The sequence below is a fragment of the Rhagoletis pomonella genome, unplaced genomic scaffold (genome assembly GCF_013731165.1).
Source record: "Rhagoletis pomonella isolate Grant_MI unplaced genomic scaffold, Rhpom_1.0 Rhpom_scaffold_00006, whole genome shotgun sequence".
NCBI classification, from domain to species: Eukaryota; Metazoa; Arthropoda; class Insecta; order Diptera; family Tephritidae; genus Rhagoletis; species Rhagoletis pomonella.
In genome coordinates this window covers 44047061-44073504 of record NW_023458560.1, presented here as the reverse complement: position 1 = coordinate 44073504, position 26444 = coordinate 44047061, and the positions used below count along the sequence as shown (strand labels likewise).

The 26444-nt window shown below is 32.4% G+C and overlaps 1 protein-coding gene across 3 annotated transcripts in view; it reads left to right on the top strand.

Annotated features, from left to right (window-relative positions):
* Nucleotides 1-492: 492 nt before the first annotated feature.
* The window catches only part of LOC118740782 (Y+L amino acid transporter 2), a 30794-nt gene continuing 4842 nt past the window's right edge, over nucleotides 493-26444 (top strand). The window contains exons 1-5 of one of the 3 annotated variants that reach the window (XM_036472465.1): nucleotides 493-578; nucleotides 12241-12887; nucleotides 19035-19230; nucleotides 24933-25035; nucleotides 25358-25625. In XM_036472465.1, the coding sequence (XP_036328358.1) occupies nucleotides 12625-12887; nucleotides 19035-19230; nucleotides 24933-25035; nucleotides 25358-25625 (830 nt within the window). In that variant the 5' untranslated portion in view covers nucleotides 493-578; nucleotides 12241-12624. Of the gene's footprint in view, nucleotides 675-12240; nucleotides 12888-19034; nucleotides 19231-24932; nucleotides 25036-25357; nucleotides 25626-26444 lie in introns of all 3 variants that reach the window. The other 2 variants (XM_036472462.1, XM_036472463.1) reach the window with 2 other exon arrangements.

Here is a 26444-nt window from a genome sequence, read left to right as displayed (position 1 = left end):
ATTTAACTAACTCTCTAGTTTGAAAGTGCGAGTACTTTAGCGAACGTATGGAAAGATTAGTGAACACGTGAATTTCGCCAGGCATTGAACTTGAAACTCGAATCAACCGACTGGAGTGCATGTCCATATATCGGAACGTATGTACATACATACACATACAAATGTATCTATAGAGGTTTGTGATTCCTATGTACTCCGGTGCATCGCACTGCAAGATAACCTGATATTCTCTTTAATTTTACTCAAATCAGTCATTTGACGATAAATATAGAGGAGAGGGCAAAAATTAGGGTGTAAAAAGCAAATGAAAGATATACGAGTCGACAACGAGCATTCCACTTATACGAGTACTTTGAGGTTGGGGTTGAATAAAAATCATTGATGGCACTGCGTGGAAGACCCAAAGCGCCAGAGAGAACACTACTTTAACGCACACCATGTAGACAAAGTACAAATGTACCAGTGCCAACGCCGCCAATATGAGTGCCAAAGAGTCAGAGCCAATACTTGTTCAGTTAGAGCGCGTTTACCGATTGTGAAGGTTTTGTGAGCGGAAAATTTAGATATTATTGTGCTGGGTGCGTTTTTTTTTTCTTTTCATTGTGCGGAAATAATCGTCAATGTGAATAAAAAAGAAAAGGTGATTCTTTGCACTAAAAAATTAACAGAAAAAAGTATTTGTTGAAACTTTTACTTCTTAAAATATGAAATTCAGTTGACTTTTTATCAGTGGAAGCGCATACAAAACACACACTACATATTTAAATGCTCGAATTAAAAAAAAATGTGTCATTTAGTAACAGCTTTCTACAAAAAATGTAGTTCCCACAAATGAAAAGTGCAAAACGTGCTTTGCGCTCGAATTTGTACGCTTGCCAAGCAGTTATCACACAACTAAACGCCGGCATTATGCGCCAGCGGTGCATTCGCGTAGTGGTTTCTTAATGCACGTCATTATTGAGAAAAATTTCTGAAGCACCGTAGAATATTTAAGTTTTTATCGCTCGTAATTGTAAACATAAAAGTTATTATTTAAGTTTTGGCTGATGAAATTTTCAATGTTATTGCATGGAAACTGAACATTTGGTGAATATGTGGCAAACATTTGTACATCCGTACATGCATATCTATGTACTTGTATTGTTATTTTAAAACACGTGTACATGCATATGTATATACATAGTTTGTTAAGGTGACCAGGTGACAAAAATAAGTTTGAGGAAATATATAGCGAAAATTTAAAAATATTAATGGCCAAGCTCTAAATTTTTATTAATATTTTTTTTTTTTTTGTAATTATGTCTTGTTTGTTCAGGTAAAAATGTGAGACAGATCACTCACTATCTTTGCACATAAATTTGGAAAATTAAACGCGTGTTCAAAATGGCTCCCGTAAGCTTTGCTAAAGCAGTTTGACCGACACTTTGGACCAATTGAACACTAATTTTTAGTAGTGGCTTCAACTATACTCGACCCACGATTAAAAAAAAAATACATTTTGCAGATCCTACAGCTCTTGCTTCAACAATGCAGTTTTTGGTAAATGAAATGGCGGATGAAGTGAAAGTGGAAGCGAAATATCAAAGGAATCTTTGGAAAATGATTTTGAATAATGGATGGGCCCTTCAGAAATCATTAGCTCATAACAAAAGGCGAAGGCGGAATGGTGATACATTGCCTCAAAACGAGCAAAGTTTTTATTTGATTATGTATTGCCAAGTTTTATACTTTAAACGAAACACTATTGAAGCCTGGGATGACATGAAGGCTGTTTATCCAAAACTTTACCCGCTTTCCCGCAAATATTCGCACTTGATTGGTACATTAGTACCCGCAGGACGCCTTTTTTCTATAGCCGGGGCCATAGCTTTGTAAAGCCGAAGCAGATTGACAACCAAGAAGCTGTCAAAATTACTTTTTTAAAAAGCTTATTTACATCCAATTTTTTAATAGAATTGTTTCTTATGCATACGATTATATTTAATCACTAAAAAACTTTGAAAACAAGTTATTTAGTTTTAACACTATTAAAAAAATCGATTAGTATCTTTCAATTAATAGGAATTATTTTTTTGGCCTTGCAATTAATCATTCAATACATTAATCGAGTAATAAATATTTTTATTTTTTTACATTCCTATTCATAAAGGTATGCAAATGTTATTAGTGCGCGGAATAGAAACATTCATCTTCGAAAATTTTATGGAGATGTAAATTTTTACATAAACCTTTATTTTGATATTCTAAACAACATACCAAAATTCCAAAAGCCGCACTGTAAGCCGCTAGAAATGTTCCCGAAATCGTCATGAAATAGCCCAGAAAAGGCCCGGCAATGGGCGAAAAAGTCGTGAACTTGTCCAGAAATGATCTCGATCAAGTCTTGAAACGGTACAGAATTGGCTTCTTATTAGTTTTAAAATAATCCCGAACACGGCTCAAAATGATCCTCAAATAGTACCGAAATGGGCTTGAACTAGGCCCAAAATGATCCCCAACTATCCATTTGTACACAAAAGAAGCAATTAAAAATTTTCTGCTGCGTTAACGCAAATTTTTCCAAGACAGAGTGCTAAGACATCTACACAGCTTATTTTCCATTTCAACATCTACCGGCGGGTAATTGAAAATTCTTACATTAAATGATTTCTGATGTACTCGTGCCTAAGTGGCTACTCAACCTAAATGACAGCTGCTGCTTTTCTGATAGTTCCGACGAAGATGTTATTATTTAGTTACTGCGGTTATCGACATACATATGTACATAAAAATGTATAATATTTAAACTATACACAGACCTTTCTCGTACGTTTAGAAACTATTAAGTACGAGTATAATTAAGCAAGGCTTTGACTATCGTAATTGACGCTAGAATTATATTGTTCTCTTAAAAATAAAAATAAAAAAAACATGACTCAAATATTTTTTTCAAACAGCGCCGACGTGAGTGACCTGCGTCACATTGATTGTACATATTGCTATCTACGCGAATTAAAATCATAAAAACAATCATTTATAAAGGAGACAAAAGAAAAGTAGCTATGCATGAAAGCAATGCAATCGGAAGAAATTTGTTATCAACGGAAATAGTGTTATGTAAATGTTTAAACAATTATAGCATAGTCATATTGAGAATAAAGATAAGATAGTAGGAATACAAAATATATAGATAGCCATTTATAGATACATACATACTAGGGTGATTGAGTCGATTTTTCTAAACCGGTTTTGACCGATTTTTTTGGATATCTATGGGCGGTTTTTGAAATCTTGATTTTTCTAATATCGAATAAACCGGATTTTTTTATGGAACAAACCGGTTTTTTTTTGCATTTCATAGAAGTCTTGACCTCACAATAAAAGTGTCGATTTATTCGAAGTTTTCAGGGCTTTTTTTCCAGTTAAAAAAAAAAACTTCCAAATAGTTCTAGAATTATATCCTGGGTTATTTGGGTATGGACAGTATATCATATTTAGTTCCAATAAATTAATGTTTGGAGCTTAAACGTTTTCTACGTGTTTGGCCGAACTTATCCTCCAATTCGTGTTCTGCTTCTCGATGTTGTGACACCTCCGAATAAGCTTTTTTATGTCCGAAGTACACTCGAAGGTTTGCCATTGTCTGCTGAGTACCGCTATTAAAAAAAAAAGCTTTTTTTGTTACTGTGACCAGAAATCGAACCATGGGGCTCCGGAGTGGCAGGAGGCACCTATAAGCACTACTCCAAACCGAAAAGAATCAGAAAAAATGCAATAAAGCATTTGGAACTTATTTTGCTTTGCTCTTTTCTAAATTATAGCTATCTTTACCGTTAATAGTTTTATTGTAATTTTTGGTAATGACTTCATACCAACATAAGCCCTTTCACTGTATAAAAACTGTGTAAAATAAAACCGGTTTTTTCTTAATTTCAAAATCCGGAAACGGGTTTTTTCAAATTGCAATTTTTCGAATAACTTGAAAACCGGTTTTGGAAAAAGCCGCATAATCGAACACCCTAAATCATACATATGTACATACTTATTTTTGTTTGTACATAAATATGTATTATGTAGATAGCTATTTTGATAACGTCATGTAATAACACTACTTGTCTTTTATTTATGTTAGTTAAATAGTTTTTGTTATTTTAAATTTTATTATGTATACATAGTTACTATTTTCGAAACTTCTACTGTATACATTACTCGTAACCCACCCGGTTGGGAAAGAAATCCCAAACAGGCGTTGTTCAGTTTTGCTAATAGCCTAGAGAAAATCAGACAGGAAATTAATGCTTTTTCTTCGGGCCGTCAAGAGAAAATCCGGGCTCACAAAAAATTTTAAATTCTTAAACGAATTTCCAACGATTTCAAATATTTTTGAAAAATAAGTACTCTTATCTTTATTCTCGTGGAACGTATGTATGTATGCGAAGTATGGCTTATTTTTTAAAAGCTTCAAAAGATCACATATGTATCTCAACTTAGCAAAATTTAAATTTTTTTATCTTCCAAATTAATATTCGGAAAAGATCCGGGCCGTTTTTAAACCCCTGTCCATCCCGTTGAGGCTAAAGTCAGTTGTTTTTGGCAGCCCTTCTCCAGAATTTTCTCACAGCTTCTTTATGCTTCTATCTAACCCGTAATAAGGATCTTTTAACTAAAATCTGTATCTGTTAACCAAGTCAACATTTTGTAAGGCAGTTATAGTCCTGGCACTGATGAATAAAACCAGTATTGCAATAATCTGTCCAGATTTTCTATGTCAAGGACTGACCGACTCCAATCAGGGCACATCTTAGTAAAGAAAACGTATCAAGCACCAGAATAGTTCTCCTTGCTCTATATTTTGCATGCTATAGTCTTTTCTACTTAGCAAAATTAAACAGGTGGTATGCGGTATTAGCTAGTACATTGTATGGTTGATTTCCAGCCGGGTGTGTAGTTAGACTAGAATGGGGCTTTATGCCACTGAACTAGCTAAGTAAATATTCAAAGAGCTCAACAATTATTTTCTGTGAGGTTCTTGACAATCTCAGATTCAGATAAGAGCCTCATCCCATTTTAATAGAATATGACTCCTGCTTCTTTCTTGATAAGTTTTGGATGTCTAAAGGACATGGTTGGTTGGTTGCAGTGCTTCTTAGTCGCTGCCCAGGACACAATTAGCGCATTATTGCGCCATTTTGATGCACTTCTCGCGGGGGATATTTTGTCTATGCACTTCCTTTGTTGCTAGGTCGAACCATTTCGATTCTCTAATGAATCTGCCGATTTCGCTAATGGTAGCTCCTGATAGGTCGGTTAGTTGTGCTACTAGATGTTTCCCTAATGTCTTGTGTCTAATGTTCGAAAAGCCTGGGCATTCACATAGGAAATGCTGGACACTTTCTTCGCTATCTTCTAGTTGACAGCTGCGGCAAAGCATATTATAGGGTAGACCTATTTTTGCCGCATGTTTGCCTATGGGACCCGTTCGGGACTATATACAAATTTTTTTCGCACTCATAATTATTATGAAAAGATTTTTATAATATAAGTTTCAAAATAAGAGTCTTTGAAGACTTAAAAATAGTTACTTCAATGATAATTATTATGAAAAGACTTCTATTATATAAGTCTTCAAAAAATAGTTATCGATGACTTAAAAAACTTTTCTCACACATAATTACTATCAAAAGACTTGTATAATTCTTATGAAAATTTGGTTGACTTTTTTAAAACTCCACCATGAAATAATTATTATTCTGAATCTCTGATTTAATGCCGTCCAAACCCGATTTGCCGCAGAATGAGGACGAGTTCGAATCGTGGTCGGTTGGCAAATTTGGAATGTTTGCCTTCGCGGACTATACATATATGGAAGCTTTCCTTAAAATTCCCATAGCAATTGACAGCATATCTGCAGGAGTTTCCGCGAATTCGTGATGAATGGCGCCCTTCAGTCAATGCAGGCCTCGATATCCATGTTTAAAAATATATACCCTGAGATACTCCCATGCAAAAATCATTTCCCGATCAAGAACGCTCGCGTTTCGCTTTAAAGCAAAGGGATACAGCAAGAAATTTGCTGTTTTTGAAAAAAAACAACCCCCTATACTAAAAAGCTCCATCGTGTCGTCTATTAAAACCCTTATTATTCACACCACACAGCGAGCCGACCTCCTCCCTCTACCTGGCCCATCCGTTTAGTGACATTCTGAAATGTGGTATTCCATTATGCCGAGCCCTATTGTTACTACTTTTGAGCTCTAGCTAGAGATTGATATATAGGTTTCACAATAGAAGAACCGCAGTTCCCCATACGTTTCTCTCAGAGAAATAGTGGCCGCTTAAATTTTGAATATTTTGGGTTTATATGGTTTTCGTAGACTTTTACATTCTTCTTACGTACATAGATATTGTTTGAGAAATAGTCCTATAGAACAATTTAGGAATAAATCGATCGCCCAAATAAATGTTTTTTTCAGACTTATCAAAGTGATGAAACGATCCCTTCGTTATTGAATTAATAGGTTCAAAAGTTCGGCAAAAAATATTCCATTGCTCTTCCTTAGTAAATTCTATTCTGTGATATCCGCTCCAATTCTTTTTGATTTCTAGTATGTGTTGTGGCAATTAAGAACAGACGAAAACTTGAGAACATTTTTAATTCGAAATGAAAAAAGTCTTTTAGAAACCTTATACTGGTGCGATTATTTTTCATTGGGCAACTTTAAGTTGTTTCTTTTGTCGGCGAGAATTAACGTCTCTTGTCATTGACACCCAATTTGTGGCGCTCAATTCAATTGTTGTTGTTATTATTTGTTATAGTTGCGGTTGACTTGATGCACCAGATGTGTCGCTCCAAGCTCAACACGTTAATCACATTAAAAGTACATATGCAAATTTTCAGATACATACATACGAACATATGAAAATGTGAATGTGTGTATCGCGATTGTGTATACCCTCTACACATATTATGTTTATTTAAATTTTTATTCAAGTCAAAATCATCCGAATGTCTCATACATTTTATGGCGGCTAAAAATATTTTATTATAGTCCCGTTTTCTGGAGCCATAGTATACATAGATTCCATTTCGCTATATCATCTGAAAATCGAGGTAAACTATCCTAATGCATATATGTATGTAACTCAGCATACGTGTATGTGTGTATGTACATACATAAAAACCAACATGCGCACTCCCAAAGCGTTGGCGGTGCGAGAAAATTTGCACGGCAATGCGAAAATTCTCTCATAAAATTAATGTTAAACATTCTGTATGTTCATACGTATACATATATAAAAAAATATACTCTTATGTGAGAGAATGCCCTGTTGGAAAAATGTAGCATAACATATTAGAAAACCAAATTTTGGGACACTTTCATATAGAAACACAAAAATCTATCCTATTTATTCAACATTTTCGGTGCAGATCTTCAGCACTTTTAAGATAGAGACGATGATGGACATTTTACACCAAAAAACTTTTCTCTGGCAGTGGTGTAACCACGTCAGCATAATATAGTAGGTATTGTATTGAAGAGGAGTTTGTTAGTATTTCTTGGGTCAAGATTCCACAATCACACAGAATGTGCTCCGACCGATTTGATATTCAGTGATTCGGTTAGATGTACTACTAACTAGCTGTCTTAATGTTTTATGTCTAAAATTCGAAAGGTCTGGACGTTCTTAAAGGAAATGCTGGACAGTTTCTTAAAAATATTTAATTTAACTTGTTAATTAAATTGATTACCACATTTTGACAGGTGGCAACTCTCTTCGAAATTATTTCGAAATAGTTCGCTTTAGAAATCCTATGTTTGACACCCACAATATTGTAATATTTTATTTAACCTATGATTTAATTTACTATAACTTTTGAAAAAGGTGGAAACACTCAATAAAATATCCTGTATGTTAGACTAGGTTATAACCTATATATGTGTGCCAAATTCCATTTAAATACGTCCAGCCGTTTTAGCGTGAAAGATCAACAAACATACTCACACACTCACTCAAAAGCTTTCTTTTCTAAAACGCCGAAATATCTATACAAAATGGTTACACTTTTTTGTTAATGGTATTAGACTCTGCCTTTAAAGAACTTGCTACGTGAAAGTATGTAATTTCAAAAAATTTTTCTTTGAATATTTCTCCGATAAAGTCGCATGTTCTCTGTTGCTAGCGCTTTCTTTTATGGTTTATATAATAATTGTTATTGTTGTGTAAGCCTTTTATAAATAAATAAAGAAGTTGGTCATAAATTTTCTATTTGGCTTTTCTACATTTTCATATGATTATCTGTTACCTAGTTACCGTTTATATTAATATATGCATACATCCTAGGTTATTCCTTAAAATATCAACATTCAAATTTTGTATAGGCATCGCTTTATTTAGTTTTACGTACAAAATAAATACATCCACCAAAAATTCAAAAGATTAAAAAAATTTTTAAAGGTCGTTAACAGGGTTTGAAAAAATTAAACTTTTTTAAATCACAAAAATTCCACAAAATATCGACTTGAAATCCAATAAATTCGAGATATTACTGAAACTTGTTCGTATAAATTCATAAACTCGCGTTTTCGCTTGTCATATTCAAAATTTTGTCGATTTAAAACAAAATTACATTCTTCAAACTCTGGTAAGGACCCCAAATTTTTTGTTTTGAATATAGAAAGTTTCTTGGAGTCTTTTTTTTTGTACGTAGAACAAAATAGGGAGTGAGCCAAGATGTTTATACTTTTAAGGACCACCCTAATACATACTTGTTTTTATAAACTTAATTGTAACTATATTTTTTTATATAAATATATGGATGTACTTATCAGTGCTCTGAATTGCGCAATAAAAGATTAAATCTTAATGCGCATAAAGATTTAATCTTTTATGAATTGAAATGAAATTGCAATTATATGTAGAGGCTCCTGCTGATTAAACAAAAATATGCAAATATAGGACTCCATCTTAGATTGGCTGTGACCGAAATCATGGCTAACATGGGTTACATTTTTTTTTCATATTTTAGAGATTTATGTCCCGAAAAAATAGGCATAGAATGAAAAGACTGGCGATAATGTCTCTAAAAAAGAATGAAAATATTCTTGTTTAAGACTTTACATATTAATGAGACTAGGATCTGTCAAAAGTTTAGGCTTTAAGCTACTCTATCACCCTGCCGTGACACACAGATACGGCTCTGAAACTAAAGAAGGAATTGGCAGACCGCAGCCTAAAACTACGTCACATATTAGCCGGTGTAGCTATTACTTGCAGCAGGTCCAAACACGATCAGAAAAAATCACTAAAAAAGCGATAATGACAATAAGAGAATAACACTGGCCATCTGGTCAAATGATCTACATATGTCGCTTTTGCAACTCAGATGTAGAGACACCATTGCACCTGTTCCTTGGATGTAAGGCCGTTTTAAGACGAAGAGAGAGACACAATGTGGCCTCAGGCTTTACTAAACTTTGTCTGCAAATCAGGACTAGACGAAATTTCTAGAGTCGGGAGCACAATAGTAACTCTTTTTACAAGTTTTTATTATGTTTTACCTGTGTGTATTACAATTTTGCAAAAATATATGGACCGAGATGGTATATGTATATGTATGTATTACCTACATGAAAAGCAATAACTAAAAAAAAAAATACCCCGTATCTAATTATGGTGCGATTTGTTTCATATTCAGAACGTATATTACGTTATTGGAAAGAAACAAATCCACAAAAAATTTTGCTGTTAGGTGGTGCGGAGGTCGATTTTTTTACTAACTACTAATAAAAGTTTGCCTTTAAAGAATTGTTTTTAACGTACTTATTTATTACCTTTGTGACTTGGGATCAAGCCTGGACGACGCCGAATGCGCAGTAACCTCGGGGTAACGTCGCGTGTTCGTATACACGAATCTAAAGGCGAAAATTAAGCGAAAATTGAACACTGTTTCTTAATGAATCACTTAAAATTCTATACGCTAAATTACACTTTATTTTCGCCTTCAACTTCGTGTTTACGAACCGCTACGCTGCACCGAGGGTACTGCGCAGTCGGCGTCGCCCAGGCCTGCTTGGGATGGAAAGAGTTATGATAAAAATTACAATTTATTTTTTTAAATTGGGTTTTTTTCGAATATATTTTATCACTATTTTAGGATTCCTTTTTTTTTAAATAGAATAGTCGTACTATAAGGCTCTAATTTAGGGATGTTTTGCTGACATCTCTAGTACATTGGACCGTCATTCCAGTTTTTCAATTGTACAAAAAATAGTGGTGACTTTGACCAAAAAATTTAAATGGCTCCAAAAAGTTCCGTTAGAAACATAATTAGCTCAGTTGCAGTCATTTATTTCAAGTTTTCTACAATTTTGCTAATAACATATTTTGTTGTGAAACATTATCTGAAAAATCCTATGCAAATCGATGCATCGAAAAATATCGATTTACATTTCGATGCATCGAATCAAAGAAAAACATCGATGTATTTTTATCACTGACATCCCTACACTAATTTTTCCGATTAGGCATAACCAGGGATGGAAAATAATCATGATTTTTTTCTAATTGCAACCAAAAAAAATCAAGAAGTTGTAAGCGTCGTAAAACAGTTTTAACTATTAATAAAATACATATTTGTATTCGTAAGACCTGCTGAACCCTGAATGATTTTTTTCGAGTTTAACTATTAAAAATTAAAAATAATAATTAGTATTCGAGTTTTATTTTTTTGTTCAAAAGAAATTATTATTACCTGATTTTTATTTTTCGATCAAAAATAATGATTATGCAATAATTTTTATTTTTTAGGTCAAAGATAATAATTATTATTGAGTTTTATTTTCTCACTTAAGAGTTATTAGATACTCAAAAAACTCATATCTATACTAGCATGATTTCCGACGAATCCTCCTCAGCGGTAGGTTAAAATTCAAGTTGGTTGCGTCTAAATGGCCTTTGAAAATTTTATAAATAAATACCTACAGCTGTATACAGCCACACACACAAAAAAGTGTTAGAGTTCGGAGTACCGCGATCAGACTATCCTTTCCTTATGTATTTTTATGCGCTCAACACGAAAACCCGTTTCGCTTCAATGCGTCGGAATTTTTTTCTAACCTCAAGAAACGTGTATGTCACATATCCGAAAAGTTTTTTGGTGTTAGGAAAAAATCCTGACGTGTTAGAGCAAAACGGACTTCAGATTCGTGTTCAGGGCACCAAAACACATGAAAGAAGAGTATTCCTGTCAAAAGTGCATGATACTTTTTTCTGGGCTGTGTAATCGTTATTTTTGGTAACTATTATCTTGTAGTGAAGAAATGAAGATCATAAACAAATTATTTCCGTTGAGCAAAAAAATAAAACTTAAAAATAATTACTATTTTAAGCAAAAAAATAAAATCATTTAATGGCGATTTAAATTATTTTGCTTAAAATGACTACAATAACAACTATTTTCAGATTTAGCTTTTTCGCTCATGAAGGCTTCAAAGCGATCATAACAAAGAAATTATAATAGAAAAATTTCGTAGTAATTAAAAATTTCAAGAATACAAGTTTATTTTTTTAATAAAAGAAACATAAAATAACGGTTTCGCATAGATGAAAAATAAAATTTTTTCAAATAAAAGTGCCCAAAAACTTCAAAATAACGGTTATTTTTTGTCTCCTCCTTAAACGAATAATAACCAAATCGATATAAATATGTATATACACTAGAGTGGTCCAAAAAAAGTTAAGATTGTTCTATATCGAAAAAATACAAACCTCTTTTTTTATTTTGAGACCAGAAAATATTTAGAGGTCGCTCAAAGCGCTCAAAATTGTCCATGTATTTTATATGGAGAAAAACAATTTTCCATACAAAAGGTATAAAATTCATCAAAATCAATATTTTTCGATTGGGAAAACTCTGTTTCTCTTCAGGAGACTTCCAATAATAATACAAAATTGCTTATTTAACCATACAACTCTTGCAAAATAACAGAGTTTTCACATTATTCGCTGAAATATTTTACAAATTTGATATTCAAGCTCTACAGTTTCAACAACGATTTTCGGCCAAAGTCACCAAAGTTGAGTTTTGAGGGAATTCTTCACGTGCCAGTTATGTATGGGTAACAGAATTTCGACTATTCAACTTTTTCCTACCGGGTGTGTGCTATTGCTGAATAGTGTGTGTTTGTGTGCGCTTCCATGCCTTCCGCTGACAATTCGACAGTTGACTTAAATTTTCTTTTCATTTACGGCAAACTTAAGTTAAGTAGTTTGCCCATTGAACAGTTCTCGACGAGAGCTCCAGCTGAACGGTCGGTTTTGGAAAACTACCAATCGAGAGTCGACAATTGGTTAAACGCGCTTTAAGCTGCTGCTATGCATTAGGGTAAAACACTGTATTTTAATAAAATACAAAAAGACTATAAACAAAAAAAGTGTATAAAATACATAATAAAGTGTATGTATGTATGTATGTACAAAAATGTGTTGATACAAATTAAATGCATTTTTGCGAGGTGACACAAATATTTGGATAATTCGTGAAAAAGTGCAAAATAAGCGAAAAGTACAAAAGTTGTTGCATTTAAAAAAAAAAACAGAACAAACAAAACAGCTTACAAAAAAAAATAAAATCAGTGCAGAAAAATGACTGAACGATATGCTAATGGTGTTACCAACAGTCTGGTGAATAGTTCGCCACCTGTTGCAAGCAATGGTGCAGCTGCCGCCTCCGTCGCCAATGGCCATGGCAGCGGTAATGCTGCAGTCGCCGCTGACTACTCGGACGACGGTGATAAAATCGTATTAGAACGTAAATTGACGCTAATGAATGGAGTTGCTATAATTGTGGGTACAATTATTGGCTCGGGAATTTTTATAGCGCCAACAGGTGTCTTCATATATACAGAGTAAGTAGATGAAATTAAATTAATGGTTATTTAATTGATTTATTGCACTAAAAATTAAATGAAATCTGATCTCTATGTAGTAAGGCGAGGATTTAAGCAAAAATAACAAAAATTTTTTTTAAAGGTGAGGCCATGAGAGTCAGTGTAGCTGAATCACATTTAAAAAAATAGAAATGCTGCCTTTAATATAGTATAACTAGAAAAATATTACTTATAGTTGCAATTTCAATATTTCTTCGATATTCAAAATGTTTTCCATGGTGAATTTTTTTCTTTGATTTGTTATAAAAGTGTTGGCTCATTCTACACTGAAAACCATGTAAATCAAAATTTCAAACTTTGGAGAAAATTAAGGAAAATTTAACACATTTTTATTAAAATTTCCAAGTTTTTAATCAGATATAAAAAAGAGTATACAATTAATAGCCCTTTTGTGCTCTGTAATTTTACAATGGACCCTTACTGGAAAATTCTGACTAAGATAGTTACAAGTCTTTTTTAAGACAACTGAAAGGCAGTAGCCAAGACACTTAAAGATTTTTTTCTGCATGAAAGTTTTACAAAAAAAAACTCCCATGCCAACTTAGATGGTGAAAAGCTCTTTTGACAGAAAGCACTTGAGCATGTTCCATTCGAGAGATCCGAGATTCGAGTCCTCGGGCAAGGGATTTCTTTGTTTTTTAATTACGTTTTTTTTATTCTTTTTTAATTTAAATTAAAGCATTAAAATTTAAAAAGGAAAAAAATATTTTTTAAATTTCATTTAATTTTTAGAAACTTATGTTATTTACATGTTTTTTAATTCTTAAATAAATTTTTTTCTTTATTAATTTAATTTGAGATTTTTTAAAAAATGTTTGTTTTTGGTTATAGGCCTTTAAATTGTAAACTGATGTAATTTTTATTTGAGAAGCTCGAGGCCTAGAGAATACATAAAACACAGGTTTTAGGAGGTCAAATAAAAATTACATCATTTTTGAAATGAGTAAATAAAAAAATTTTATTTTAAGATCATTGAAAAAGTGTTATTTTTTGATTTTAATTTTTTCGATCACGAATAATTCGATCAAAATAAACGGTATTTTAAATTAAATTTTTTCGTTTTTATTTAATTTTCTTTAACTTTAGATTTTCTTTTTTAATTTAGTTCTCTTTTAGTTTTTAGATTTTATTGCCTTCAGAAGAAAAATATTTTTTCAATTTCATTTAATTTTTAGGAACTTATTTTATTTTTGCTTTTTTAATTAATTTCTTTTTATTTTTTGATATTTTTTTAGTTTTTTAATGAACTTTTTCCATTTTTAACTTTTGTTTTTTATTGTATTGTTAAAATACACACAATTTCAATCAGTGTTTTGAAAAACAAAAATGAGCTTTCAAGATACGAGTTGCCAGACTGGACAAATGTCTCACTCTTACGAAAGACTTTTGTCGTTTTGGTGAGTTGAAAGACATTTGCCAGAATTGCCTTATTAGCCTGTAACAACGACTAACGGGACTACCATTTAACGAAATGTCGATTACTTATCAAAATGATAACAAACACGCAACGACAACGAAACTAGTTTTGCTAACTGTAATCGATATATACATATGTAGATATCTGTGCCAGATAAATTGATTTTATTAATTAATATCATAATCTGTGCTAATATTTTAGTTCCCGTACACGTTATATGGGTACCACGATTTACGTCAGAGCATTGATAACGGCAACTTTCTGGCCACCATAATGGAACATACTTTTATGGAAAATTAAACTGGTACACCTTTTCCACAAACAAAGGAGTATAGATTGATTTTAATATGTAGCACATACACCGCCAACTAGATATCAATTGTGCCCTCCTTTTCTTTCTTCACATCACTTCTTATAAGCCTAAATTCCACAGAAAGTTAGGAGAAGTTAAGAAGAGGGAGATAGAGATAATTTTCTCATAATGTCCTGGGTCGAATCGCAAAAGCGACAAAGATCATTCAAACATATTCTAAGCTCATTCTGATTCCTTCTAGATGTAAAACCCACATTGAGCAGGTCTATAGTCCTTAGGGAGAGGAAGTTAAATGATGATAGAGCTATCGAGAGTTGGATACCCGGTATCGGAGATAGATAATGTGCAAGCATCGCAAGCGGCCATGCATTGTACCAGAGCTAAAGATATGAATGGAAGGGAACATCGACGGCATCCAAGCCAGTGTTGCCAGTAACTGGGCTAATAAAATCCCGTCTAAATACAACCTAAATCCCGTTTTATACTAAAGTTATAACAGAAATCCCGCGCTGTATGTATCTGTTATACATAAAATACATTCGGATGAATAACACAAGTATGAACATAGATATGCAATATACATAGAATTTATATACATTAGGGCGGGCCAATTTTTTTGACTATGCGCGTACAGCATAAGAGAATTCCACTTATAATTCTAAGCAACTTTGCCGAAGAATCCATGGGTCTAAAATCAATTAGGTGTTTGCCATATTGCGAAAATAGGTTTAGAAGAATACACAACTTCACCACGAGTTCCCACACGTTTCTAACTTCAACATCTTATTTTTCCCAAATTACTTTTTGTATAACTCATAAACTTGCTATTACAATTCATTTAAAGTGAATGAAATTCCACTGACAGGGATCATATGAACGGCGTTAATTTACCACAGAGAGCACCTTTTTAACGGTTGTTTGTAACAGACAAAACGAATCGAGATAGATATAGACAAATGTACACATAAATGCTAAGAATGAAAAGAGAAGTCGATTAAGCCATTAAGCCAAGTCCGTCCGTCCGTGTACACGATAACTCGAGCAAAAATTGAGATATCTCAACGAAATTCGGTACGTAGGTTTCCCTTTACCCAAGGTAGGTTGGTATTGAAAATGCGCTAAATCGGAATGTGACCACGCCCTCTTCTCATATAACGGTATTTTCGAAAAATGCAAAAACTACGATATTTCAGTAAATATTGGATCCACATCGTTGAAAATTAGAATGTGAAGTCGAATTTTGATAAAAAAAATAGTATTATTATGAAATTTTTGGAAATTTTTGCCCACTAAAGATGAAATGCTGTATCTCAGTAGCCGCTTCACCAATCCTTCCCAAACTCGGTACGAGCCTTGCCTAAGGCCTAGCTAAGAAATATGTTGAAAATCTTTGAAATCGGGCAATAACCACGCCAATCTCCCATATAACGGTAATTTACAGAAAGACGAAAATTGCGATAAATCCCTAACTACTGAAGCTAATTGACTCAAAATCGATAATTACAATAACCACTTAGCACAAAATTAGATTATTATGCACTTTTGGATAATGGGCGTGGCTCTGCCCACTTTATGACTACAAGGTGTATCTCGGTAACCACTTTATAGATTTCTACGAAACTTGGTTCAATTACTTCATTAACTCTAACTCAGCATATTATCGAAAAAGTTTGAAATCGGGAAAAACCCCCTTGGTTATCACGCAAATGTAGTTCAGAGAAAGTTGAAACGCCGATATTGATAGCTGCGCCGGCTATATAAAGTTCGGTCTCGCCCGAACTTATACTTCTTTACTTGTTCTTATTTATCAATTACTAAATTTTCTTGCTTGGTATGGTATACAAAAAATCCCGATTTTCGACAGAAAATCCCATTCGCCCTTTTAGTCATAAAATCCCGAAAAAAGGGCGAAATCCCGCAAACTGGCAACACTGATCCAAGCCAACTTCTATCCAAGGGCACAGTAGATCTCCTGGTCGCAGTGCATTCATCAACTGAATATCTGTCTATCTATCCTGCTATTCAACTCCGAGGACCAAAAAGCCGATGGTAGAAAAGAGCCGAAACCCTCGATATACCTTGATTCGGCTACTTTGAAATAATCTCCCCAAGGACATCCTGTCTAACCTTTTCAAAGGATTAGCTTTATCTTACTTAGAGCGCACCTTAAATGATGTGTTTCATACAAATGTCCATGGTTTTTTAGTTCATTCCTGCGAGCTCAACGAAAAATGTGTACGTGAAAGCAACAACAGTGAAGGTTCCTATAGCAAATACCTCTGCTAAGATCTCCGCTAAACTGAGTGACCCTATGCACGTTTGAAAATAACTTTCTTTCCAGATATTACACCACTCCGAAATCTTCTTAATTGGAAGCTGGTAGGGAAGAATCCGCTAGAATCCAACCTAAAGGTACACTCTGAGATCCAAGCGATAAAAAACTGAATGTTTCTAAGAATTTGCAAGTGCAAGTGTGTGTAGCGCAAGTGGCTAGTGTGTAAATATTGAAATTGGCTTTCAACTAGGGCTGGGAGTTCTATCCAGATTTTTTGAATGTCCGTATTATCCGAATATCTGTTTAAATAAATGATAAATGAGCTGATACTAACCGGTTAGCAAAATTAATGGATATTCGGAAAATAAAATAATTTAATAATAATTATCCGGATATCAATTAGAACGGTAATAACCGGATATACGGATAGCAAATTTAACGGATACTAACCGGATATCCGGAAACAAATATAACGGATATTAACCGGATATCCGGAGAAAAAATAAAATACTGGAAAAATATGCCGAATAACAAAATTTACGGATATTAACCAGCATTTGTATGTATGTATTTACATATGTATTATACATATGTACATATAATATTCTTCAACTATTCCAAAATTTTAGTTGATTTCAGTCCTATTGCCTTTCAATATTTGGCCCAAGAATACAAATTACTACACAATTGGGTTTTTTTTTTCATAGCAAAAAGTGTGTGAAAATTCCATAGCCCTCACGTGTACTTTCATAATCTTACAAATGGGCTATGAATCAACGCTCGTTTGAAATTTCATTAATTGACTCAATTGCTATTATGTAGGTATGTGCATATGTATGTACATTAAACTGGTCCAATTTTTGTATGGGGAAAAAAATTTCATCATAGAAAACGGGGCACCCCCTTAGTTTTTTCTTTTCAATATTTGTATTATCTATACCAACTTTTAGCTTTCTACTGCAATCAATAGAGGGTGTTCAATGACCTCGAAATGCGCTACTGGATCACTGTGAAACTGGCAAAAATATTGGTGATTTTTATAAAGAGGTACTGTTGCCATGACAACTGATGCTGGTGATATTTTTTTAGATAATTTAAATTTGAAATTGGACCTAGATCCAATTGTGTGATTAAATAATATATGTACGCGATACTTCTAGAGTAAAATAGCATCCTCTAAATTTATACTTAGAAACGTAAGGTTTGGTACCAGCACCTATTTCGGCAAGAGGAAAAATGTTGGAAGGTGCCCCAAACCCTATCTTGGAAAAATTTTTTTTGGACCACGCTAATGTACATACATATGTATTTACATGTGTATATGTGTATAAAAATATCGAAGCACTTATTTAATCAATTTCGTAAAGAAAAATTTATCTTCCCTTTCTCAGCGGCAATTCAACAATACGACGAATTTGCTAAATAAAAAAAGAAAAACTTACTCAATTTATGGTTATTATACATAAGGTTTACAGTAAATAACTATACATATATGTACATACATACGCAGGAAATTTCCAAAGATTTAATTGATAATAAATGAGAATCGGAGACTTGAAGTTTGCATACTTAAATTAAATTATTATTCAATCATTTTCAATTTAAAGGTCTTTAAACCCTCTAAAACAGGCAGAATTTCCGAAAAACGATTGCAAAATTAAATTACTAGCAATGAAAATTCTTGTATGCAGTTGGGTAGATATTCAAACAAGTTTGTTATTTCCAAACAAAAAAACGGCGAAAAACATAAAACAGTCAAATCCATAAATGGCTTCAAACAACTCATTCGCAATCACACAAACTGCCAATTACATATTTACATACATACATATGTATGAACATAGCTACACTTTCATCAAAAAAGCTTGTAATTTACAGCTATGCATGCACATATATGCAGTTAGTAAGTTATGCAAGTGCAGCAGACTTTTAATTAATTCTTTGCAACTAAAATCAAACATTTCGGGGAATACCCGTGCGTATACGTATCATTTACTTTGCATTGATCGCGTCTAGCCGCAATAATTGTGTGTTCAACATTTTTAAATTGTTGCTTTTGCTTTTGTAGCTATTTCTGATTTTTTTGCTTCTATTTTACAGATCCGTGGGTTCGTCTTTGGTTATTTGGGCTGCCTGCGGCATACTCTCGACGATCGGTGCGCTTTGCTATGCTGAATTGGGTACGAGCATCACGCGTTCGGGCGGCGATTATGCATATCTGTTGGTGGCATTTGGACCGCTAGTCGGTTTTCTAAGACTATGGATAGCTTTGTTAATCATTAGACCAACAACACAGGTAAGTTGTACATATGTGTATTTATTATCGAAATGTAAGATATGAGCATATAAATAGTATTTATATATATATATATGTATATATATTAGGGTGCCTCATCAAAAAAAGTTGCGTGTTTTTCACTGGAATTACAAAATGTATTACATTTTAAGACTTTCGCGAAAATATTTCGGAAACTATTAAGATTTACGTGAGCTAGACCGATTTGAAAATATGTATGTACCTCCAAAAATTTAACAATTTGATTCCATTGTTAAAATTTTTAAACATGTTTATTCAGACCTTTTACGCTTAAACTCTTCTACAATATGAGGTAATTTTTGGAAAAAAAATTGAAAAACTAGTCTTGCTTATGAAATACCTAGATATTTGGATGTATCTTCAAATGTGTCCGACTCGCGCAATATTAATTTTTTTCCCGAAATATTTTGGCGGAAGTCATAAAATGTGATAAATTATAGGTATAATTTCAATGGACAGACACTACCGATTTTTTTATGGAAAGTCATGTACCCCAAAGTACATATATGCTCATATCTATGTATGTATATGTAAATGAAAAGGTAAAAAAAATCACAAAAAATTTTAACGCTAACAAAATTATGTATATATCGATGGCTGAATGGAAGATCGACCTATCTCGGCAGCCGGTTCGAAAACGCGCGATCTGAGAAAATTTGTCAAGAATAACCTATTTCAGAATTTGTTTGAAGAACGCCCCATCTCGGAATTTGATTGAACATTGCTCTATTTCACAATCTGGTTTAAAAGGGAACATATCTCAACATATTTTCAGTTTAGATAGGGCGTTTTTGAATTAGCAAAATTCGAGAGAGAAACATCTTGGAATGCAGTTTTAAGTAGCTAGGCCTTACCGTTGATTTTTGGAAATTTTTTGCCGATGTTGTTGCGCATTTTCTTCCATACAAGTATGAGCAACACTGTCAGCAAAAGAAATTCTCAAAAGTCAACGCGAATTCTTAGCCATTTGAAACTTGCACAATATTATTCGAAAATTGCATACGCAAGTTTTTTCTAGAAATTCTTATTAGAAAGTTTGAAATTTTAATGAGCATTTTTTGGAATTTGGCGAATTTCTATAAATTTTGTACAAGCCTTGAAACTTGGTTGTCGTTGTGTTATTAAATATATTAAAAAAAAAAGTTAAAACTATATAAAGAAAAAATAAATGGTCACAACTTGTCCGTAATTATGTGGCCACCACTGTAGATCTTTGTATTTTTGCGTTTGGACCCACATACATTTATAACGACAATACCCCGAATAGGGATGAAGACCTGTAGCGCACTTAAGTTTAGTCGGATAACTTTTTCATTTTCAGTGACACTTTCTGTATAATAAAATTTTTGCTTAACATTTTTGTAGAAACTACAACTCTTTATCTGTCACTTTTAATCATATAACATGAGACCCCTTTAAAATAGGGACATAAAAAGCCCTTTAGGGTAAGAGATAGAGGATTAAAATGTTCTGCAAAACAAGTAATTTTTAGCAAAAAAAAAAACCGAATTAAAAAAAATATATATATCTATATATTTCATGATTCAATGATCGGACCTAAACCAAATTAGTATGGGACCACATCTGAGACACTACCTTTCCGTTGCAAAAAGAATGATCGACGTGGTCCAAAGTTATGCGGTAACATACATAAAAAAAAATAAAAATATTCCGACGAACTGATAACCTCCTCCTTTTTTGGAAGTCGGTTAACAAAAATTACTCGTCAAAATTTAACGCAGGAGTCTAAGGTCAGAAATTATTATTTAAGTCGTTTTATACATAATATCGACAAACTGATTCCACTTTTCGCCAAAATGTTAAAACTTTAACGCTCTCTTCGGCAAAGTAGGTCCAGGGAGACATTATCTTTCCTAATATATGGCGTTTGTTCGTGTTGAGTAACCAGTGTTGGACAGCGTTATCTAAATACCTATCTATCTAATTATCTTACTTAAACCTTTTACTTTCGAAAACACAAATAAACTTCACTTTACAGCTTCCTTTTACTTTTGCAGTGGAGTAGGTCAAGTTTAGTAAGTTCGCTAGACCAGCAATGCATATCAATTTGACAGATACATGCAATTGAATGTCAATATATGTATGTGTGTAGTGGCATTATTCATTTAATGTACATTATTAACATATGTTACAATTACATTGCGCATACATGCATACACTTGCGGCCAGACAAACGTAACCACCACTTAAAAAATTTGCCTTAGTTTGTGAAAATCAATAAAAAAAATAAATAACAAAAACTATAAAAATAAAAGATTTAAACTTCATACAACAGTTGGAAAAATTCATCAAATTTAAAAACTTTTACAAAATTTTCGGGTATTTTTTTTTTGCGTAGGTTTTTCCTTGCTTTCTATATGGGAACAAATGCTTAACCACTTCAAACTTGCACTTTATATTACTAAAATTAAATGGGCTTTTAAACTGGATACGAGATTTTTTCTTAAAATTTTTTATTATAATCTCAGATTTTTATGAATTTTTCTAAATGTTATGCACAATTTTAAATTTTTATATGTATATTAAAAAATATTAATTTACAAAATTCTAAATATATTTTTTTAAGTGGTGGTAAAGTTTTTAGCAACTTTAAACTTGCACTTCATTAACTAAAATTAAATAGGCTATTGAAGTGCATACTTGAAATTTTCCCAAAAATTTTATAAACTTTTCTAAGTTTTGTACAAAGTTTTAAACTTTTATTTATACATATAGCTTTTGTTACAGTGTGAAATATATTACAAAAAAAATAATATTTTGTTTATTACATAATTTAAGGTTTTGAGCTACTGCAAACTTGCTCTTTATTATACTAAAATTAAATGGGCTACTAAACGGCATACTCCATTTTTTTTAATCTTTTATAAAAAAGTTTAAGATTTTGATGAATTTTATAAATTTGGTACAAAATTTTAAGTTTTATTTACATATATGTTTTTTTGTTACAGATTGAGCTATGTATATTAAAAAAAAAAATATTTAATAACTTTTTTTTAATAATTTAAAAAGTTTACCTAATTTTTTTTTAAGTGGTGATAAGGTTTCTGGCACATTAATTTACTAAAATTAAATAGGCTATTCAATTACATACTCCAAATTTTGATTAAAAAGTTTAAAATTTTGATTAAATAGTTTAAAATTTTCATAAAAATTTTATAAATTTTCTAAGTTTTGTAAAAAGTTTTAAGATTTTGTTTATTTAGTTTTGTTACAGTGAGAACTATATTAAAAAAAATATTATTTTTATTAATTTATAAAGCTCTACCTAATTTTTTTAAGCGGTGGTAAGGTTTGCGTGGCCACAAGTGTAAATATATATATACGCATACATATGTATCTATATAGTAATTTATGATTTTATTCACCACTTTAATATTTAGTTAAGGAAAAAATTATTTACAACAAAAATATAAATAAAAACTTTGTAATGCATTTAATTATTTTTCTCATTACTAATATCTTACACGTATTTCGAAAGTGCATTAACTCGAAATTGCACAGTTGTCAGGAAATAGGAAATACTGCTTCTAAGAGCGTACCAATCATACTATAAAGGACGAATTTTTAAAAAGTCTTTAAAAAGTCTTTGGGAAATATGAATTGAATTTTCGGTCAATATCGTAGGCTCGCCCAAGTCAATCAAAGTTCAGAGTGTTCAAACAATTTTTTTCTTAACTTACTTCGATCAAAATTTAACTATCTACCAAAACAACTTTTATTAACAAAATAACTATTTTAACGAACATATCAACATTTAAATAATAAAACTTGAAATTTGATTTTACCAAAACTTTTATAAAATAGACATAATGTAAGAGTTTTTTCTTCATGAAAAAGAACTTATTTGTGAGGAATTAATTTCGTATACAAATACATACAAACTATAAATTTATTAATTTTCACCCATAAATATTACGTTCATGGCTTTTCTAACAAAAATCGCAATTATCTTCCCCTAAAATTATTTGTTTTTTTACTAATCTGGTTTAGATCCGATCATTGGATCATGAAATAAATATATATATAAATATTTTTTTTAAGTCGGTTTTTTTGCTAAAAATTACTTGTTTCTATTAACAACTCAAATTAGAAATGCATTTTATATAAACTGTGAACATTTTTAGTACCTAAACCAATTTGAAGTTAATACACTTTTGAAAATAGTACGCGATGTGGCCACAATGTATACATTTATTGTTTTGTTTACCAATGCATCTACAAAAACGTTTACATATTATATTTAATTACGTACATACATACATATGTATGTATGTGTGTATGCACGATAGCTCAATTAATTCTACAAATTTATATTTAATTACCCGCAATAAACGGCGTTGAAATCGAATAAAAACCATAATACAGATGTACGTACATTAGGGTGCCTCAGCAAAAAATATTGCGAGGTTTCCAGCGAAATTATAAAAATGTATTATAATTTATGACTTTCGCCAAAGAAATATTTAAATTTAGTTCTAAAAGAATTTTTTTTTTAAAACTCTCCCTACATCTATTAAGTTTAGACTCTTCCATCATCTGAGAGATTTTATCATCATCGTACAAAAACAAAACAACTTTCACTTCTTTAAAAGACTCAACCCCAAAATTTTTTCTTGGCTACTTATCGAAAATTTAGTTGACACCTGTGTTAGGAAAAATTGTTATCTTCAGAGATATGAAGGTTTTAAATATGTATGAACTACGATTATTTACCGAAATGAGCCATATTAGAAAATCAATATCTTTGGTTCTAGTAATCGTACAAAAATGGTTGTTTTGTTTAATAGCCAAAATATTTGCTAGATAACTGCGTAAAATTAGTATTTTAATTATATGTTAAAAAAAATCAACAATTAATGGAATGGATCGAAGAATATATATGATATCCGCTACAATTTTATCTAAAAAACGAAATTTTTTCTAGGATGGAGCCTCTTATAGTTCAAAGGGTATTAAATTATATCTGGTGTTAGTCACCAAAATATTTACCAAGAAATTTTTCATTTTTACAAGCATTTACTATGTTTCACATGTTTTTAATCAATCTTTATACATAGCTCAGAACCCGATGACAATTCAATATGAATGATGAATTAATCCGCTAGGTGGCACAGGTGTCGAGATATTTAAAAACCTCTTATTTATGGTCGGATATGGTTCATATTTGGAATGCATATTACTCATGAAAAGCAATAACTCCACAAATATTTTACCCGATAGGTGGCGCAGGAGGCCAGATATTTGGAAAATCCGTATCTGTGGTCCGATTTATGAGTTGAGTTAATGACTTTTTTTGATTTGATGTAAAAGATCGACAAGCCACGTCCGACAATAGATTATTTTATACCATTTTAAATGCCTATATACCCTCTTCTCAGATCATCGAACTTTTAAATCGAATCAAAAATAGTCATTCAAAAACTGATAAATCTACAAAATCGTATTTTCTGACCTAAATCGACAGGTCGCGAACTCCAAATGACCTTTAAAAAATCCATAAAAATAGACAATAATATTTCTCATAAAAACGAATAAAATTAGGGGGTAGGGTCTTGAGATTTCCAAAAAAAAAAAACAATTTCGAGGGGCACCCTAACATACATATGTACATATATTGTAATTTTTTAATTGCTCAACTAAGTTCTTAATATTTTTTCTAGACAATCGTCGCTTTGACTTTCGCACAATATGCGGCAAAACCATTCTTCGAGGACTGTTCCCCACCAGATTCAGCCGTAAAAATTTTAGCGGCAGTTTGTTTGTGTAAGTAAATTGGCAGAAGTACGCCATGCACCAGGTAAATGAATTTTTTATGCTGACAAAGAAATACAATATTTTACTTAACTAATTATGGAATGCAAGACAACAGCGAATACACAAATATACCTTCAGGTATATCTATAATATTTATACATTTTTTTTTTTGCATTTGTAAATATTATCTTTGACAACACATCACTCATTTTACATACTTGTCAGCGTAAATAAATCATTTGCGGTTTACTATATTACGTATTTGCAATTGTAATTCAATACTTACTAAAAATAAAGCAATTTCTCATTACACGTATTTACATATTTTTAGGTTTGCTCACTGCCATTAATTGTTTATCTGTCAAATGGTCGATGAAAGTTCAGGATATCTTCACTGCTGGCAAACTCTTGGCGCTAATTATGATTATTTTGGCGGGCCTATACTATTTGATGTTGGGTCGCTTTGAGAATTTCGAAAATGCTTGGGAGGGTAATTATGATGCGGCTAATATCGGATTTGCTTTCTACTCGGGTCTTTTTGCATTTGGCGGCTGGAATTATTTGAACTTTGTGACCGAGGAGCTGCAGGATCCATACAAGTGAGTATATGAACTATAACTGGACTACTATTTATAGCATTAAATGGTAGCAAAAGGGCTGCTGGTTGTAAAAAGGTTCGAAATTATTGGGTGTGTCGCAAAAACGCAGAATTCAAAGTCTGTAAAATAGGGGAGGAATCCAAAGGAATACTACCAACAAAGGGAAATGCATATCTGTTCTAGCCGTTAAGGAGTTATTAACTCTAGCTTTACCGAAAATTTAGTGGTACATTCAAACCTGAATTTACGAACCTACGCACTGCTGAACAATTTCGTATGACTTTACGATTAACGGATATCCAGCTCTACAGGGAAAATGCCGTCATGCCACAGCTTGATGTCGTAGATAAATACAAGACTGCTGACAACATCGCTGTATAGAGATAATGGATGAGTCACGATTGCAAACAAATTTACAGCGTGCGACATCTATTACAGCTGCCATAAAATGGTGCGACGCACAAAGCTGGTGTGGGATTTATGGTGATTCCGATACCTTCCCTTCAGGTTCATCCCAATCAATCAAAGGGTTAAATATAAAAACAACAACCTAGTTTGTATGCACGCCCCGACAGAGGAGAAGTACGATGGGACGTAAGAGCTTTTTTATGAGCACCTTGGAGATGTTTACGTTCTTAAGGCCAGGGTTGGCAAATAAATCATATTTGGCCCAGCTATCTAGCAACGAAGTATAAAAACATCTATAAAGCTACTAGAAAGATCGACGCCGCGAAGCTGCAGTCACAATTTGCAGCCGATTATATGTAAATCAGCAGTGGGAATTCATTTCCCATTCTCGTCGTATAGCTGCGGAAAAAA